A 19766-nucleotide genomic window follows, 5' to 3' on the forward strand; every position below is an offset into this window, starting at 1 on the left:
AGAGACAGAGAGAGACAGAGAGATCGCTAAAAATACTTAGGGATACATGCTGAGTGCGGGGAGAGGAAATATTTAGATCGCTTGTAATAGGAGAAACTACAGAAATCATCAAAACCAACCTTCCATCATTCTAGCAAATGCCCATCACAGCTGCAATGTAAGGTTATACAGTAGTCACCCAACCACCATTCACTGTATTTCTCATGCTCCTCCCATGAGAGATCTACTCAGCTGTCGTAGGAAACAAATCACCTCCATCTTTCAAACTGATGGCTAGAACCCTCTTTGACATTTCTCTCCATACCCAACCTGAGCCATCCTTGACTGTACATCCATCAGTCAGAACAATTCTCGAGGATACAACATCCAGTGATAGTCATACCTGACCCTTTGTGTTTTGGTAACAAAATAATCCCCTACATCTTTACATTCATTTCACTTCATGTTTATCTGACTGACCGAACTTCTGGTCATCCCACTCACCCACGTACCAGGTCGACAGGCCTCCACCATCCCACAGCTCGGAATATCCAGATATATCTGTCTGTTCCAATTGGTCAGACCCATTATGTAACACTCTTTCGTGTTTCCACATCCCTCTGTCGCCTATCTCCCTCGGCCATTCCGTCACACATCTTCCTTGGCCATTCCCATCACCCATGTCACTTCATTCAATCACTTGATTCTGGTTGAATAACTTCAATGATAATTTCAAAGAGGAGACTGTGTAAAACCCGTCCCCAGAACTGATACCTGATCTTGAATCTGGGTCTGTGATGGTGGACAAATCATTGCTTGGCTTAGCACTTGTCCCCTTGGGTTGTGGAGTTGGTACACATATTGGATCTGTAATAAACAGGGGTACATGGTGAGAACAGAGGAACAGACAATTAACCACCCATTTGGGCATCCAACATCTTCCCAAAAGCTGACTTCAGAATAACTGGCCTATCAGTTCCTTCCTTCTACCTCTCTACATTCTTGAAGAGTGGAGTGACATTGGTAATTTTTCAAGAGATCCTGAATCTGGTTTAAATCGGGCCAACATGGTGAGTGCAGGAGAGTAAGTATTGAATGACCATGTGATGGGACAAAACTAAAGGAAAGAAACTTTCAACATGCTAATCACACCCTTTCACAAACACCAGTTACTGCATTCTGCATCCTACTCAACTGACTTAAATCATCTCGTCCGAATCAGCTCCATCATTCCAAAAGATGGCTAGAACAGTCTTTGACAATTCCCTCCATTCCCACTCTGAGATATTCCTTGCCTGTTTGTCAGTCACTCCAGAACAATCCTTTAAGATGCAACATTCAGGGATACTCAGATATGACCCTGTCTACTGCAGTCACTCAATTAAACAGAGCATCTGTATATTCATTTCACTTCCAGTTTATGTCAATGTACTGCCTTCTGTTGATATTCTGTTCATCCCATTCACCCACGTAACAGGCCCTGTCGTACTCCCCCACACCCATGCTGATTGGAACCTACATATTTGTCTCCATTCCTATTGGTTAGACCTGACATGCAACACTCTTTTACTTGCTTCCTCAGCACTCACACCTTCATTGCCTTCTGACACCCCTCTGTCCTCAGCACCCCTGTCACCTATCTCACTCTTTTCATTGCTCCACCACTCCACCCCCATCAGTTTCTCAATCACCCCTACAATCCCTTGATCATATGTCTTCTTTCGGTATCTTACTCTCCCCTTACTCATTCCCTCAACACATTGCTGCCCTCCCCCCACCCAAGAACTACAAGATTGCGCCGCGTATGCAGGCATGTTGCGAGCTCCTTACCAACATTAAATGTACTGATAATTTCTGCAATTTCCTTTGCATTTCTTGTTCAGGAAGCTGATAGTCACATATATGACCGACTAAATCTGCTGAACACTGGGGAGATGGGATTTGCTCGCATCGCTCCATTTTTTTACACTGGGAGCCCTGCTTACACGATCCATGGAAGGCTTATTTATTTCACCATTGCTACCTTGGAAGCGGCACTGGAAGCCAGAGAGAAGCGGAGACATCCTGGCGAGGTTGAGACGGTGTGATAATCGGCCGCCGCTCCGTAGTATACTCCTGGCTAACATGCAGTCCCAGGAAAATAAGCTGTGCAAACAGAGAGGCAGAATTCCCTACCACCAGCAAACAAGGGAATATAACATTTCAAATAATAACGAGGTAGCCTACAGAGAAGAAGTCATCACCCTGACACAGTGGTATCAAGAAACCAACCTCTCCCTCAACGCCACAAAGGAGCTGGTTGTGGACTACGGGAGGAACAGAGACAGGCTCTCCCCTATTGACATCAATAGATCTGGGGTTGAAAAGATGAACAACTTCAAATTCCTCAGTGTATGCATAACCACGGACATCCCGTGGTCTGTACATACCAGATGTGTACTGAGAAAAAGCACAACAACACCTCTTTCACCTCAGACGGTTGAAGAAGTTTGACATGTCCCCAAATCTTAAGAACTTTCTTCAGGGACACAGCTAAGAATATCCTGAGTATCTGCATCACTGCCTGTTATGGGAACTGTACTTCCCTCAGTGGCAGGACTCTGCAGAGACACAGTGGATCTGTAGATGTGAACTTCCCACTACTCAGGGCATTTACAGTGAACAGGTGTGTAGAAATGGGCCAAAGGGTCATTGGGGACCCGAGTCACCCCAACCACAAACTGTTCCAACTGTTACCATCCAGGAAATGTTAGCACAACATTAAAACCAGGACCAACAAGCTCCATGACAGCTTCTTCTACCAGGCCACTATGACTAATTAATTGATCCTGATAGAATTGTATGCCGTTGTACATGCTATTTATTATAAATTACTAAAAATTGCGCATTATACATTCAGATGGATACATAACACAAAGACTTTTACTCTTTATGTATGTGATGTAAGAAATAAAGAAATAAAGTCAATTCAATTAAGTTCAATTCACCCCTCAACTCGCTCTTCTCCACACCATTAAGGTCATCCCACACCCTGCTCTCCTCAGTCCACCGAGTATCCCTCTCCCTTGTTCACTCTATCACCATTCTCCCCTCAGTCAATCCCACACACTCCTTGATTCTGGTTGAATCTGATGAATGATGATTTCAGGGAGGAGTCTGTTTAAAACATATCCCCACAACTGGTACCTGAGCCTGGAGCTGGGTCCATGATTATGGACAAATCATCACTTGGCTCCGGAGTTGTTCCCTTGGGTTGCGGATTTGGTACAGATGCTGGATCTGTAATAAACAGTGGCACATCGTGGGAATAGAGGAACAGAAAATTGACTAGCACGTTGAGATGAAATTAAACTGAAGAGAACAACAAACAATAAGAACAGAACTGCAGGTGCTGGAAATCTGAAGCTGATCAGAAAACACAGGAATGCCGAATCAGTCAGTCTTCATCTGTGGGAAGTTGAAATGAATCAAAATTTCAGATTGGTCTGTCAATCTGTCAACAGTGATTGACACCAGACTGATAAACTCTCCAATAACAATGTGTCCTCATTCTCCAAGTATTCCTCACTCCCTGAGTTATTACAAAGCACTCACTGTGCTCACTTCATAATTTCAATATACCTTCACATCACTACCTGACCCTGAGAATGGACACCATTAGTCCTAACACATGGAAAGGTTGGGAGATTGAGCAGGGATGAAGGCAGAACATCAACAGCTGGAGTTTCTGGGACCCGTTTCAAAGGCACAAAAAAGATTTATCCTAAAAATGTTGTGGTATACTATAGGGAGAATATAGAAAAATTTACTGATATATTAGTGTATTGGGAAGTGTTCGATTGGACTATTTACTTATCATTTTCTTTGCTGTTTGTATTTTTTGAGAACAACTGAAATTTTTGAATTATTTGGAATGTTTCATATTTGCTGAAAGTCCTGCCCTTCCTATACCCAAGTCTCACTAATGGCTGCAATATCAGAGAATATAGAAATATACAGCATGTTACAGGCCCTTCGGCCTGCAATACTTTGGTAACCATGTTAGCTACTCTAGATATTCCCTTGAATTTCCCTACCACACAGTCCTCTATTTTTCTAGGCTCCATGTACTTATCTAAGAGGCTCTGAAAAGACCTTATTGTATCCGCTTCCACCATCACCGCCAACAGTGCATTCTACCCACCCAGCACAATCTGTGTGAAAAAATTTCCTTTGACATCCTCTTGTACGTACTTCCAAGCATCTTAAAAATATGACCCCTTGTGTTTGACATTTCAGACCTGGGGAAAAAGCCTCTGGCTATCCACATGATCAATGCCTCTCATCGTCGTATACAACTCTGTCAGGTCACCGCTTATCCTCCGTCAACTTAAGGAGAAAAGGACAAATTCACTCAATCTATTCACATAAGGCATGCTCTCCAATCCAGGTAAAATCCTTGTAAATCTCTCTATTGTATCAATATCCTTCCTGCAATGAGTTGACCAAGACTGAACACAGTACTCCAAGTAGGGTCTGACCAAGGTCTGGAAAAGCTATAACATTACCTCACTGCACCTGAACTCAATCCCATGGATGACGATGGCCAACATACCATACACCTTCGTAACAATGCTGTCAGCCTGAACAGCAGCTTTGAGTGTCCTATATACATGGATCCCAAGATCCCGCTGATCCTTCACACAACCAAGAGTATTACAATTAATATTATATTCTTTCTTAAAATTTGACCTACTGAAATGAACAGCTTCAGACTTACCTGGGTTGAACTCCATCTGCCACTTCTCAGCCCAGATATACATCCTATTGATGTCCTGGTGCAACCTCTGACTACCCTCCAAACTATCCACAAAAAACCCTAACTTTTGTGTCATCAACAAACTCACTAACCCACCCTTCTACTTCTTCATCCAGGTCATTTGTAAAAATCACAAAGAGGTGGAGTCCTAGAGCAGATCTCTGTGGAACACCACTGGTTACCGTCCTCCAATCAGAATGTAAACCATCCACAACCACCCTTTGGCTTCTGTGGGCATGACAAATCTGGATCCACAAAGCAAGGTCTCCTTGGATTCCTTGCCTCATTACTGTTTGAATGAGCTTCGCATGGGGATCCTTAACAAATGCCTTACTGAAATCCGTATATATTACATCCACTGCTTTACCTTCATCAATGTGTTTTATTACATTCTCAAAGAATTCAAACAGGTTTGTAAGGCATGACCTGACCACCACAGGTTTATAAGACATGACATGTCCCAAAAAATAATTCCAGGTGTTGATTTATACCCTGAGCTCATCCAACTTTCCTACAATATATGCAGCTCTGGACATGAGTTACACCATACTCAACCTATAGATTTCTGACTCTCTCTGACGTCTTACCAACATCAGCCTCCAGATCCCTTCACTAACTGTTCTGGCATTCTGGTTCCCAAACCCTCTGCAACTCCAGCTGAAATCACACGTGCAGCATGAACAAACTTTCCTGATCGAATATAAGTTCGCTTCCAGTTCAAGTTGCAACCTACCCCACCTTCTCTGGAAGAGAGCCTAATGGTCCAAAAATCCAACTCCTAGACAAATCTTAAAACTGCATAATCGTCCTATTTCTAGGCTCACGATTATAACCCCGGAGATCCTGTTAGCATTTAACTCCCTGAACTCCCAATGCTGAATCTCATCTCTCTTCCTTCCCACAACATTGGTAACTACATGGGCAACAGCTTTTGGATGTTCATCCGCCCACTTAAGGATGTTCAGCACTAATCTGAGTTGTTCTGGACTCTGGCACCTGGGACACAACATACCATCCAGGAATCTCATTCTCACCCCGAGAACTTCTTTTCTGTTCCCCTAGCTAATGAATTCCCTATCATCCTCACCTCTTCACTCCAGTTCCCTTCTGAGTCACAGAGGCAGATTTGGTTACAGAGACTTTCCTCTGCACAGTCATCCACCAAACCCCGCACAATAATATAACAATGCACCTGTTGTTGAGGGGTTGGTCACAGGGTTCATCCAGTTCCAGCTCCAACTCCTTATTGCCAATTATTAGAAGCTGCATTGGATGTATTTCTCATGGTTGTCAGTGACGCTGGAAGTGTCTTCTCACTTCCAATTTTTATTGAATTCGCAAGAAGCTAATGCCTCAAAATCTCCACTTCAACTCTGTCCACTCCAACGGTGGCTGCTCCGCTTGCCCTGGCCTTATTTTAATTTGTTCTTGCTAATCAATTCTGAACACTGATTGGCTGTTGATGAAAGCATGAACAAAAACACTGCGCGTTGTTGCTTTTAATACTCAATCAGCGGATCTGAGTGAATTATGTCATCTCAAACTTCTGATCACTTCGATTGGCCGCTGTTCAAAGCTCCGAAAAAATGCTGAGAGTCACTTCCCTTAATACTTGATCAGTGAACCCAAGTGATGTACATCCTCTCCAGCTTCTGATCATTCCAACTGGCCTCTGCTCAATGATTACAGAAGAGGAAGCATTTGATGTCCTGAGGAAAATTAGGGTACATAAATCCCCAGGGCCTGAAAAAATGTTCTCTTAGACCCTGTGGTTGGCAAATGCCGAAATCGCTATGGCCCAAGCAGAAATCTTTAGCTTATCCTTCGCGACAGGTGAGGTGCTGGGGGATTGCAGGATAACCAATTTATTACGCTGTTTTAGGAAGGCTCTGAAAATAAATCTGGAAATTAGAAACCAGTGATCCTGATTCCAGTAGTTGGGGAATTATTGGAGGTTATTCTACTGGATAATTATTTGGATAAACATGATTTGATTCATGATTGTCAGCATGGTTTCATGGTGGTAGATCAAGTCTAACCAATCTTAAATAGCTTTTCAGGAAGTTGCCAGGAAAGGTGATGAAAGCAAGACAGTGGATGCTGTCTACATGGCCTTTAGCAAGGCATTTGAAAAGCATGGAAGGTTGGTCAAGAATGCTCAGCTGCTCGACATACAAGATGAGGCAGGAAATTGAGATAGACATTGACTTTCTAGGAGGAGGTGGAGAATGGAAGTAGATGGTTGCCTCTCTGTCTGGAGTCCTGTCAAAAATGGAGAGCCACAGGGATTGCAGAGTCCATTATACCTTGTCATCAATATCAACAATCAGTATGATGAAATGGTTAACCGGATCAGCAAGTTTGCTGATGACGCTGAGATTGAAGGTGCAGTGAACAGTGAAGAAAGCCATCATGGCTTGCAAAGCGATCTGTATCAGCTGAAAACTGGGCTAAAAAATGGCAGATGGAACTGAATGAAGACGTGAGAGGTGTTGCACTACAGTAAGACCAACCCGCATAGGACTTACACAATGAATGCCGGGGCGTGAAGGAGTGCGGTGGAACAAAGGGATCTGGATATACAGGTACATTTATTGAAAGTGGTTTCACGGGGAGATGGAGCCATAAAGAAAGCTTTTGGCACATTAGCCTTCACAGATCAAAGTAGCTAATGTATGTCAATGTTAACATCATTGTTCAATGTGACCCCTGGTGGTAATATTTGTATAATTCCAGACTGCTCTGGAAGTTTCTATGTTGCTACATTATTTGAATAGAAGTATCTGACTGGTTGACTTTTATCTGCATATTTGAATGGAATGTTTCTTACCCGTGGGTATAAAAAGAGCTGACCACACAACAGCACTGTGTTTTTTTCTACCTCTTTTTCTGCTACTAGCAGGTGACAGTCCATTTTCAATTTCCCTTTGTTCTGTCAATACTCAATAAAAAGACCATGGAGCAACAAGTTTTGTGCTTCTTTCCTGACTTCGAAAAGAACCATGGTTTAAAAAAAAAATCAGAATACAACAGAAGTTTAAAAAAAAAACCACAGGAAGGCAACTTAAAAAGCAATTATGAACAAACACATGGAATATGAAGTATACAATCAAGGGAATTGGCTTTGCTGTGTTGCCTAGAAGACAACTCACACAAGATGATGCTTCAGTTCTGATCCATGGTGGGTAGCTTTCCGGCTTATAAACTGAGTTGTTTAAAGGTATAGCAATATGATAAGGGTCGTTACAAGTCCAAGAGGTAATGAGAGGGACATTAATCTTATCTTGTTATCATTGAAAGGGTCTCCCCTGTCCTTTAGGTGTAGATATAGAGCTGAGTCTTGACTTAAGATGTTAGCCCTCCTGTGTTGGGCCACGTATTTGTGAAGTGGCTGTTCTGTCTCTCCGATATACAGATCTGTGCAGTTCCAATGTACTCAGCTGCATACCTACACCTAAAGGACAAGGACACTCACTCCTTTGATAACAAGGACAGAGAAGACAGGTGGCTTGAAAGAAGGATTAAAGAGCCACTTCTTCAAACTGGAAAACCCATCTCTGAACAGAGGGGGTGGGGTATGACACCACCTATCAGCTACTTACAATGCAGTCCTTCCACCTCTAACGCTGCGTCTCTACAACACTTCACATCTCTATTCATGTAAAGATAAGACTAATGACCCTCTCCTTACCTTTACAACTCTTAGCAACCCTTGAGTAATTGCTATTTCTTTAAACAATTTCGGGTTTATAAGCTAGAAAACAACCCACTATGGATCAGAATTGAAGAAGTCTCTTGGATAAGTGGTGAAATGTCTTCCAGACAACACAGCTAGTCCAGTTGCCTTGATTTACTACTGTCTGATGTACAGTGATCTAGATGACTGAGAACCTTCATAGACATGAAATATGAAGGTAAGGTAACCAATATGTAAATAAGGATACAGAAAAAAAAGAGGAAAAAAAAGTGAATGTGGCTATTAGACCACTGGATAATTATGATGGGGAAGCAGTAATGGGGGACAAATAAATAGTTTTTGAACTTCATAAGCATTTATGTCAGTCTTCACTCACACTACCAGCATTCCAGAAATTTGAGTTTCAGTGACAGAAGTGAGTGCAGTTGCTGTCACTAACGAGAAGACAACTGAAGGCAAAAAGTCTGAGGGAAGGTAAGTCACCTGGACCAGGTGGATTACTGCTCAGGGTTCTGAAAGAGGTAGGTGAACAGATGACAGAGGCATTCGTGATATTTTGACAATCATTGAATACTGGAATGTTTCTAGAAGACTAGAAAGTTGTAATTGTCACTCCACACTTTAAGAGCAGAGCGAGACAGAAAAAAAGGAAATTAAAAGTTAGTTAGCCTGACTACAGTGGTGGGAAGATGTTCAAGTCCTTTATAAAAAGGATGAGTTTTCAAGGTATTTGGGGGCATAATAAAATAAGCAGAAGTCAGTATGGTTTCCTTGAGAGGCAATGTTGTCTGGCAACTCTTTTGGAATTCTTTGAGGGAGTAACAGGTAGATCAGCCAAAGGAGAATCAGTGGATGTTAATTTGAATTTTCAATAGGCCTTTGACAAGATGCCAGACATGAGACTATTTAACAGGATTAGTTTCCAACAGGAAAGATACCAGCAGATGCAGAAAATTGGCTGACCAGCTGGATGCAGAGTGGGAATAAAGGGGGGCCTTTTCTCATTGGCTGCTGGTGACTAGTGGACTAAAACCTATAGAATACCAGAAGTATAGATAAAGTGGGTGCGGAGATAATGTTTCCTATTTTGGGTAAGTCTAGGACAAGTATCCAAATAGATGTGTGTCCATTAAGAGCAGAGATTCTGAGAAATTTATTTACTCAGATGGTGTGAACCTGTAGAATTTGTTACCACAAATGGCTGTGGAGGTAATGATATTAGGTATTTTTAAAGTGGATCTTTAAATAGATCTACTTTTAAATAGATTCCTGATTAGACAGGGTGCCAAAGGTTACTGGGTGAAGGCAGGAGAATGGGATTGAGATCGAAAATGAGTAATCAATGATTAACTAGCAAGGCCGACTCGGTGGGTGAATGACCTAACTCTGGTCTTGTATTTCATGGTCTTGTGGTCGAGCTGTTGGCTCAGATGCTTTGCAACCAAGCTTCAATCCTAACTTCTGATGATATCGGTGAAGAAGCTGCATGTGACCATTTGGTGTCCTTTTACATCCCAAACATCATTTATCCCAGTTGGGAAGGTGAATGAAGGAATGATATGTCCTGCTGAAGGTTCTCGGCCCAGAATGTCGAATGTACTTTCTATATCCATAGTCACCACCTGGCCTGCGGTTCCTCCTGCATTTTGTTCGTATTGCTTAGATTTACAGTGCCTACAGACTAAGAGGATCAGATTCTGACTTGGCAGATTGACTTGGACTCAGGGTACAGGAGAAATAACCGAGATGAACGAGATGATCTGCTGATCATGCGGTACTCTGGAAAATTCAGCAAACTATGTTTTCATCATTTGGGATGACTCAAAATTTCCAAATAATTACCCCCCCCCCCCACCATGTGTTAATGGGGAATGGTAACATACCTGTACAATAAACTTTGTCGCAGCAGAGTGTTGGCTTCAGCAAATACCCAAAGAAAGCACCAAAGTGTTTGATCTTGATTGTCCGCTTTGTTTCACAGTTGCTGTGCTCCCAGCTGAAGCAGACAGTCCTGTGGACCTCCCCCTCTCCCACGCTGGGATGGCGACCTGAAATGGGGGTTTATAAACTTTGTAAAATATACTTGTCTCCACTGTATAATAGGAAACATGCAACCAGACCCACTGCAAATCCATTGTTCACAACCCATTGTCTGATTGGGCTCAGTCAGTGTGAGCTGCTGTCCTCCCCACAGCCACAATTAGTCTCAGAGGACAGCTCTTGTTGACGAGACCTTGTGGGTCTCTGTCCCATGAGACACAAGTCCTCCCCCTGAAGCACTTTGACAACACTGGAGCCATGAGCAAGCTGACCCACTGTTGAACATCTACAAAGAGAATCAGAGACCCCTGCAAGCTCAGAAAAATCCAAAACTGATAACAATTGTAGCAGAGATAAGTTGTTAAAATTCATGTTGCTTTTATAATTTTTGGATGAGTTTAACTATAAACATAACAAGCCTTAGAAAAGAAACAAGATTTTTAAAATATTTGCAACATGAAAACTAAGGAATGGGTTGAACTGAAAGCATTACAGAGTTTTATCAAGCAGTAGTAAATAAAGGGAACTGGACTTGCTATGTTGCCTAGAAGAAAAAAACAAACCCTGTGTTTGTCAGACCTACACACACAGTCAGACAGAAATTCTTTCACCCTAAGGATCCTACACTCAGGCACAAATAGAGCAATATTGTGTATGTGTTTCAATGCAATGAGAACTGCACAGATCTGTATATGGGTGAGACATAACAACCACTTCACAAACAGATGGCCTCTGTAAACCTACACCTAAAGGACAGGGACTCTCATTTGATAACAAGGACAGGGAGGATAGGTGGTATGAAAGAGGGGTTAAAGAAGCCATCTTTGTCAAACTGGAAAACCCATGACTGGACAGAGGAATTTGAGTACGACACCACTTATCACTGCTGACAATGCCGTATCACTACCCTGGCATCTTTACAACAGTTCACACTTCCATTCATGCAAAGGTAAGACTTTGACCCCCTCATTACCTCTGTAAATCTCAATGACACTCATGCGATTGCTATACCTTTAGCAATTCAGAGTTTATAAGCTGAAAAACTGCCCACCATGGATCAGAACTGAAGAAGCCTCTCGGATGAGCGGGAAAATATCTTCCAGACAACACAGCAAGTCCAGTTTCCTTCATTTGCAACTGCTTGAAATGGAATTACCTGGATGACTGAGAAACTTCATAGACAGTTATGTGGAAACATTACATTGTCTTATTAATTACCTCATGAACTGTGGGCTCCTATGGAATACATTCAGCTCCCTGGGTGCTGCTCCTTCACTCAAATTGCACCAGGTTTTATTCGGAGTGGGCTATACCGGCAGATCCAGAGACCAGTTACATGCACCAGGGATCTACAGGAAGCCAATGCATCACTGCTAGATTCCCTGTAGATCCAGGGCTACAACATGGCTTAAGAGACCGGGGAACATTTCTCAGGGATGTCGAGATCTGTTTCTGTACAAGGGGTCATCTGACATGAACTGTGTCTAGTCTGACCTAACAGAATAGAAACCAAGACCTTTTGTTGTACACTATGATCTTACCGTTTAACCAGCCTGAGCTTTTCCCGGAGCACTTGTCTGTTGGAATGACAGTCTCAGGAATCCTCCAGCCCCCAGAACTGGAAAAAAAACAGCATCTCCATCCTAAACTGTCCAACCACTGTGAGAATGAGCAGGAACTGCAGCCTATTCCATTGGTTTAATATTCTCTCTAATCTCCATGTTTGATATTTGAGTAAAATATTCTGCAGATGCAGGAAATCTTGAGCAACACTCATGAAGTACTGCAGAAATTCAGCAAGTTAGGGAAAGTTCAAAGTAAAATGTATTATCAGAACACATTCTGTAACCACATACAACCCTGATGTTCTTTTTCTGCGGGCACATTTAGCAAATCTTTAGAACAATAATTGTAAACAGGATCAGTAAACTGTAAACATCAGGACTGTGGACTGTAAATAAACTGTGCAAATGCTGATAATAAATGCAGTGGACAATAAACACATGACATTTTGAGCTGAGATCCTTCACCCAAACTGGAATGGAACAGAAGCAGAAGGTACCCTACTCCCCCACTTCTCTTCTCTTCCGTGGCCTCTTGTCCAGTCCATCCCGTCCTTTTGGTTCCCACCTCGTTTCCTTCACTGCACTGTCCACTTCTATCAGATTCTTCCTTCCTCAGTGCTCTGTCTCTTCTAGCCATCAAACCCCAGCCTCTCACATTTCCCACCCTTCGCCTCTTCTGGTCTCACCTGTCACCTTCCTCTTCATCGCCCCCATATCTTCTTAAACTGGATACCACCCCCTTTCCTTGCAGTCTGGATGAAGGGTCTTGGCTTAAGTTACCTCTTGAATCGGTACCATCCTTCTGCCTGGATTTCATCATTCATGTATCCACTGCATTCTTCCGATGAACAATCCGTGCTCCTCCAGGGCTGATGCAGGATGTTGTTTTTTACACGGATCTCTGAATGTGGAATCTGCAGCAGGAGTATGCTCAGTCTCAATGGTATAAACAATAATTGTAATTAGCATTACTAATTAACAGTGTTGATATTAATGCCTCTTTCAACTTACCCCCAGCAACTTCAGTTACAATCTCCAAATAATGGCCAACTACTTGCATAAACACTGTCAGTTCAGTTTAATCTTTCAGCTCTCTTTATTGAATTGGTGGGAGTATCACTGAATCATGCGGTATAGAAACACCTGTGCTGGTAGTGGCCACCCCTCAGCCTTATCAGGCCCAACCTCGTCCAAGCCCTTGTTTGCCTAAATGACTCTTACTCATCTGGACACAAATTCTGCCAACAACCACTCTCCGAGACAGTGCAAACCAAGCATTTGCTGCTACGTGGGTTAAGGTCTTCTTCACAAAGCCTCTAAACCACTGCTACACATTCCCTCGTCCATAGGTCGGCAACCCGCGGCTCCGGAGCCGCATGCGGCTCTTTCATCTCTATGCTGCGGCTCCCTGTGGCTTTGGAAAATAAATGATGAGTATTTAATTAAAATGTATTTTATGTTAGTTTGTTAGTTTTTGAAATGTAATTCTAAATTTGAAGATTATGGTGATCTTGTACAATCTAAATAAAACGTGTTTTTGTCGCTATTAATATACGTCACCACTGCCAATGCCTGACACCCGCCAGTGCGCGATTTCTTTAATTTTTTGATCTAAGGTAGGCTAACTATGGAGAATTCTAAAAAAAGAAAAGTGACTGAAGAAACCAGAACGTTTAATGATACGTGGGCATATTCATTTGCTTTCACTGCTGACGAGACTGGTTTAACGGTATGCTTAATATGCAATGAGAAACTAGCAAACAACAAAAAGTCAAATGTCGCAAGACATTTCCAGAATACACACGCAGCCTTTGCTCAAAAATATCCGGATGGAGATGAGAGAGAAAAAGACGTTTCGGAACTGATGCGGAAGGTTGATCTGAGCAAAAATCATTTCAAGAAGTGGATGAAGTCTGGAAAATCAACTACATATGCTAGTTTTGTTGCCGCTCAGGAAATAGTCAGGCACGGGAAGCAGTTTACAGATGGTGAATATATAAAAGAATCTTTCATTAAGATTTCAGAACATCTATTCACGGACTTTAAAAACAAAAGTGAAATTGTGCAGAAAATCAGGGATATGCCCCTCTCTGCAAAGACTGTCACAGACAGAACCATAAAAATGGCAGAAGACATCACAAGACAGCAAATTAAAGACATCAATTCAGCTGTGGCCTACTCGATTGCCTGTGTCGAGTCTAAAGACAAAGGTGATATTGAACAAATAGCGCTGTTCTGCCGGTATGCAAACTCTGCCGGGCCACAGGAAGAAATGATTGAGTTGATAAATCTAAAAGGCCAAGCACGGGGGGAGGATATCTGTGAGGCTGTCTTGAATTGTTTAAGAGCCAAAGGAATAAAGACCACCCACCTGGTGTCAGTAGCTACTGATGGGGCACCAAGTATGACAGGAGCGCACAAGGGTTTTGTGGCTTTTCTGCAGAAGTCGCTGGACAGAAAGCTGCTGACTTTTCACTGCATCTTGCTCCAAGAGGCACTGTGCGCTCAAACATTTCCTCCGGAATGCACAGAAGTAATGGATGTTGTCATTCAGATTATCAATAAAATAATGGCAAAAAGTTTAAATCACCGTCAATTCCGTTTGTTACTGGACGAGCTGGAAGGCGCATATTCTGATCTCCTGCTGCACAACAAAGTCCGGTGGCTGTCCAGAGGGGCGGTGCTGAAACGCCTTGTCGCGTGTCTGGAAGAAGTGAAAACTTTCCTGGGCAGCAAAGGGCTCACCTTTCCTGAGCTGGAACAGCCAGAGTGGCTGGAAAAGCTACACTTCATGGTAGACATGACAGCGTACCTGAACACGCTGAACACAGCTCTTCAGGGGAAAGGACGCACAGCCCTGCACATGTTAAAGGATGTTTTGGCATTCGGCTGCAAGTTGACAGTGCTTGCCAGAGATTTACAGAAAGGCACATTGTCTCACTTCCCCAATTTGAGAGAGTTCAAACAAGCTCACGACATGATAAATTCTGAGTATTTACATTCTGCAATCATCGCAATGCAAACATCGTTTGGGAAACGCTTCTGTGAGTTCAGAGAGGAAAAAAACGCATTATCCTTCCCGGTTACTCCCCTAAGCATCGATCCATCCCTACTGAATACGACTGCATTGGCAGGTGTGAGTCAACCTGATCTTGAGATGGAACTGGCCGACGAGCCGACAAAGAATATGGGTGTCCAAGTTTAAACGCTTGACAGCAGACTTGAAGATATTGCCCGTCAGATGGCCGTTCTTGCTCAGAATCACAAATGGAGTGATATTGAAAACCTCCCCAAACCGGACAAACTTGTGCTCGAAACATGGAACACTATCCCCGACATTTATGTAAACATTAAAAAGTATGCGCTTGGAGTCCTATCGATCTTTGGATCCACATATGTATGTGAGCAGGTGTTCTCCAACATGAACTTTATTGAAAACAAACATCGCGCACGCCTCACAGATGACAGCTTGCGATTCTGTGTAAAGATGAAGGTGATGTGATGTGATGTGATGTGATGTGATGTGCAGAGGCTGTGCGCTGAGGTCCAGGAGCAGAAATCCCATTAACCAAGTATGATAAATATTTTAATTGCCTATTATTTTACGTGTATTCATATTTTTTCATTGTTCAGTGAAATAGTCCTTTTATTTTTCAGGTTGACAGCTGGCTGACGTTATTTTTGGTTTGCTGCTGGCGGACAATTTAAGTTCGGCGTTTTTCATAAATACAAGAAGGACTCAAATAGAAATTGAGTATTTTACTTAAAAGTAACCTTCAACCCAACGTCTTTTTTTCGGAGTTCAAAATGTTTTTGCTGCATGCAGAAATGTAATTTCGTTTTCTCTGCAGGAGTTCATCGATTTCATAAATGCAACAAATTATAGTTTGTTTATACATAGCATAAAGGCAAAAAAAAACGTTGTATGCAATGTTATTTCATTTTAAATGTCAAACGGGTTTTGTGGCTCCCAGTGTTTTCTTTTCTGTGGGAAACGGGTCCAAATGGCTCTTTCAGTGGTAAAGGTTGCCAACCCCTGGTCATGGGTAACAACCCCATTCTGCACATAATCTTTTTAGCCATAGCTCGAGTTACAACACAGGAGGTTCAATGAGGATACCAAGACCCAGCTGAGGAAGCTCCACATCAACCTGAATGGATGGGAGAAATTATCACAGGGTTGGAAACGCTGGAGACGGACTGTCTATGCGGAGACTGCACAGCTCGAAGAAAACCTCCACTGTGCCGCTGAGACTGAGCGGCTTCAACATAAGGAGAGACGGGGAAAAGCCCAACCAGCCACATCCACCAGCACCTCAATAGCCTACACCTGGCAACACTGCAACAGGACTTGTGGAGCACGGATCGGCCGCTTCAGTCATTTCAAGACACACAAGTGACCAGATCAACCAGCAGGAGAAGAATCACACCAGACTACGAGTGATCGCTGATGATGATGATGATGATGATGATGATAATCACAAGAATCAACGAAACAACGTAGAAATGGCACACCCGCCAAACTCACTAATGTTTGACAGCTTCAGTTTCCGTCATCTGTCAAAGTGCAATTGGAGTCGCGTGTTATCTGCAGAGCGGCCGACGGAATGCGAACATATACACCGTTCCATTCTCCAGCTCTCTCTGAAGTTTGTCTATATCGGTCCGTATTGTTACTCCACATATTCGTCATTTGCAATATAAATGCGAAGAGTTCTCGGGTATATGCCAGATTATAGATGGCACTGACTAGGACAGATTAAATTGTCTGATAGCTCGAACAATAAAATCATTATAACAACTGTGGCTGTTCTGTTCGTGCAGTGTCGTTCCCGCAGCCGTTCTCAACAAACTGTGATCGAGCTATCGAAAGAGAAACCCAGTGTCAGCAAAACCCAACAGTCTCCAATTACAAACGTCGGTACGAGTGTCTGACGCAAATCTGAGTATATTTACGTAATTGTTGACGTAATTAGCCTGTCACACAACAGCAACAAATACAACTAACATGACATCTACTTTTGCCGTTCCACTCGTAAGGGTGAAGAACTTCAAGTCCACGTGTTCCGCGAGGCATGAACAAAATCGTCGTAAAATTAATCACAAGAAAACTATTTTTGCCAAAACTGAACGGCTTTATTTCAGAATTGCACTGCACTGTACGGAATAGTTCCAATTCCTCTGTTTCCGTAAATGACCGGTTTTAGAAAATTAGCGTTGGAAATGTTGATAATGGTAGCCCAGAGGTACTGTTCCTCTCAGCAGAAATTTGTTTGGAAATAGGTAGATTCACAGTTTTAAACTTGTTATTTCGGAAAGAACGCCAGAGGGGAAAGCTTCATTAACGCTGTTGTTGTGGTGAAGGTGAGTTTACTCACATACTTGTGCCCTGAGCTCCTAACGGCAGCATTGGGCATTGATGTCCACCCGTCTTCACCGTCCTCTGAGATCGATGGTATGATTGGAGTTCATCAAACCTCCTATAATCCATTGTCTCCACTGTACAGTGGATTGGCCTAGACAGCTTCACCAGAGCCCCTTTGGCCGGACTTACCAGTTTCTACCTCTCCCGACGGGTTCGCATGTTTGGCGTTTCAGAGCCAAGAGACACTTGGACAGAAATAAAACACGAGTTCTCATTTGTTGATATGTGATGGAAAGATCAGCTTGTCTAAAGTCAACTAGAAAGTTCACCGAAAGAGCTGCCATGCTATTGTGAAGTCTCAGGGTTTTGTTATCGTTCAGATTCCGACATAAAGCACTAAATCCCGGTTATCCTTCTTTCATTGGACAACAAATACAATGTATCATGTACGGTATGTAGGCAAGGGATGTACCAAATATAATGTTTATATAGGACAGATTCCGGAATAAAATAACGTGGGGCTGGAGATAACAGAATCTGGTCCGACATGATTTATTGATGATATTATGAAAGCATGGGACTTTACACTCACGCACTGACACACAGCGACAGCGCGAGTACAAGTTATTGTCACTTCAGGCCGCTTTGCTTTAGCGATCATCAGTGCGTTTGCTTTAAATACGAAGTGTCTTAAATCCAGTAGGGAAAACACGGCAACTGGCCTTACCTATAGACACACATCTGCTTTTAGACGTCACTTGCCGTCAGACAATAACAATTGTAATGGTTTCCTGGATGCAACAACAACAAAAACAGGAAATATTCAGACAACAACGGGTGAATATAATACAGTTGCGAGGAATGGCGCAAAGGGTGCTGGGAGATTCAGGTATTACTCTGTCCATCTGTTTCAATAGTCACATGATCGCAGACCACCCCCCGTATCACTGTAGATGCGATGTAACATAACTTCTGTCATCGTTTCTTAAGCCATTTCTCATCCACACTGACCGGTGTCGTGGCACCAGACCATTCTAAAAACAGGGAAGCGTGAACATTCCCCTTCCAGGAAAAAGACTATCCAATTTAACAGCTAAAACAATTGCCTTTCCATAACTTAGAGATCTTAATATACTGCGCCTACTGAACGGCACTAGAGGGTGATGGCGCACGTTGTAAGCATATTGAGACATAGAATTGTTTCATTTGAAAGTTGTCAACACTGTGTCCGAAAGAGCGTACATCATGTGGGGCAATATTCGCCGTGCAGGTCGATGGGAGTCGGCAGTTGATATGGTTTCGCCATGGACTAGTTGGGCCGAAGGTCCTGCTTCTTGGCTGTACTTTTATATGAGTCTATGACTCTGTTCCCGTTTCAGAGTGTAAGTGATGGAAATTAAAGATGTGTAAATATGTGATCTGAGGAGTGATTTGCATTGTACGATGACACAACTGGTATCAATTGTTTACCTTGAAGGTTCTGTTCAGTGGACTGTCTCTAATGTGACTAAATCGGTATCTTAGTCTTTTATGGAAATCTAAATGATTACAGCTTGTACTAAGTGGAAGAAGTTATTCAGGTAGATCTCTGAAATTGAGTTGCTGACAGGATGGGAGCGGATTTTCCAGTTACATCTTTTCTCTGGTGCCGGGTAATCAGTAGAAGAACCAACGTCGATGGAGAAAACACTGTTTCTCCCGCTCCAGAAAGGGAAATATTAATAAGCGTTTCCATCGGATTTCTAAATGGACATTGAATCAGTATTTCCTGCTTTTTACTGCATCTTTAATTTAATTCATTCCTTTATATATCCGTATTTCTTGCAATTTATGGTTTTAGTATTATTCATTGGAAGTATAACCGCCGGTAAGCGATATATTTCACGATATATGCCAGTGATAGTAAACCTGATTCAGATTCTGATTCCGAATCTGAGGTACTAACATTCGCCCACCAGGGTTCATGAAGATGTGACCGATACAGAAAATTATTTGATCTACCAGGAAAAGTTACAATTGGATTTGAGTTTTACTCACTGAGCCGACCATATAATGTCACTGGATGTTTGACACCATTCCTCAGCACCAGCGTGGACTTCCTGTGTCGCCGTGTAGATTGATTGGAGTATGGGGACATCTAGTGGACGGAACAGAAAATGTAACGTTGGTGGTAGAGCTCCGTCAAGACGCAGTATGACTGCTTCTTGACGCTGACATTTTCATGATCTTTCTCCTTTACTGTTGTATAGTTCAACACCCGTGCCGGGTGAAGCAATGGTCGAGTCCTGTTCCAAGATCGCCGCAATTTGCGAAATTTTAATT

The 19766-nt window shown here is 42.6% G+C and overlaps 1 protein-coding gene across 1 annotated transcript; it reads left to right on the forward strand.

Moving 5' to 3' along the window:
- The first annotated feature begins 13706 nt into the window (after positions 1 to 13706).
- Positions 13707 to 15284, forward strand: LOC140722680 (general transcription factor II-I repeat domain-containing protein 2-like). Its single transcript, XM_073037385.1, has one exon. The coding sequence runs from the start codon at positions 13707 to 13709 to the stop codon at positions 15282 to 15284; it is 1578 nt and encodes a 525-aa protein (XP_072893486.1).
- Positions 15285 to 19766: the final 4482 nt, after the last annotated feature.

Source organism: Hemitrygon akajei, unplaced genomic scaffold (assembly GCF_048418815.1).
Source record: "Hemitrygon akajei unplaced genomic scaffold, sHemAka1.3 Scf000083, whole genome shotgun sequence".
Lineage (NCBI taxonomy): Eukaryota > Metazoa > Chordata > Chondrichthyes > Myliobatiformes > Dasyatidae > Hemitrygon > Hemitrygon akajei.

Excerpts from the sequence above, each read along its gene's own strand:
- LOC140722680 (XM_073037385.1), top strand. The coding sequence starts at position 13,707 with ATGGAGAATTCTAAAAAAAGAAAAGTGACTGAAGAAACCAGAACGTTT.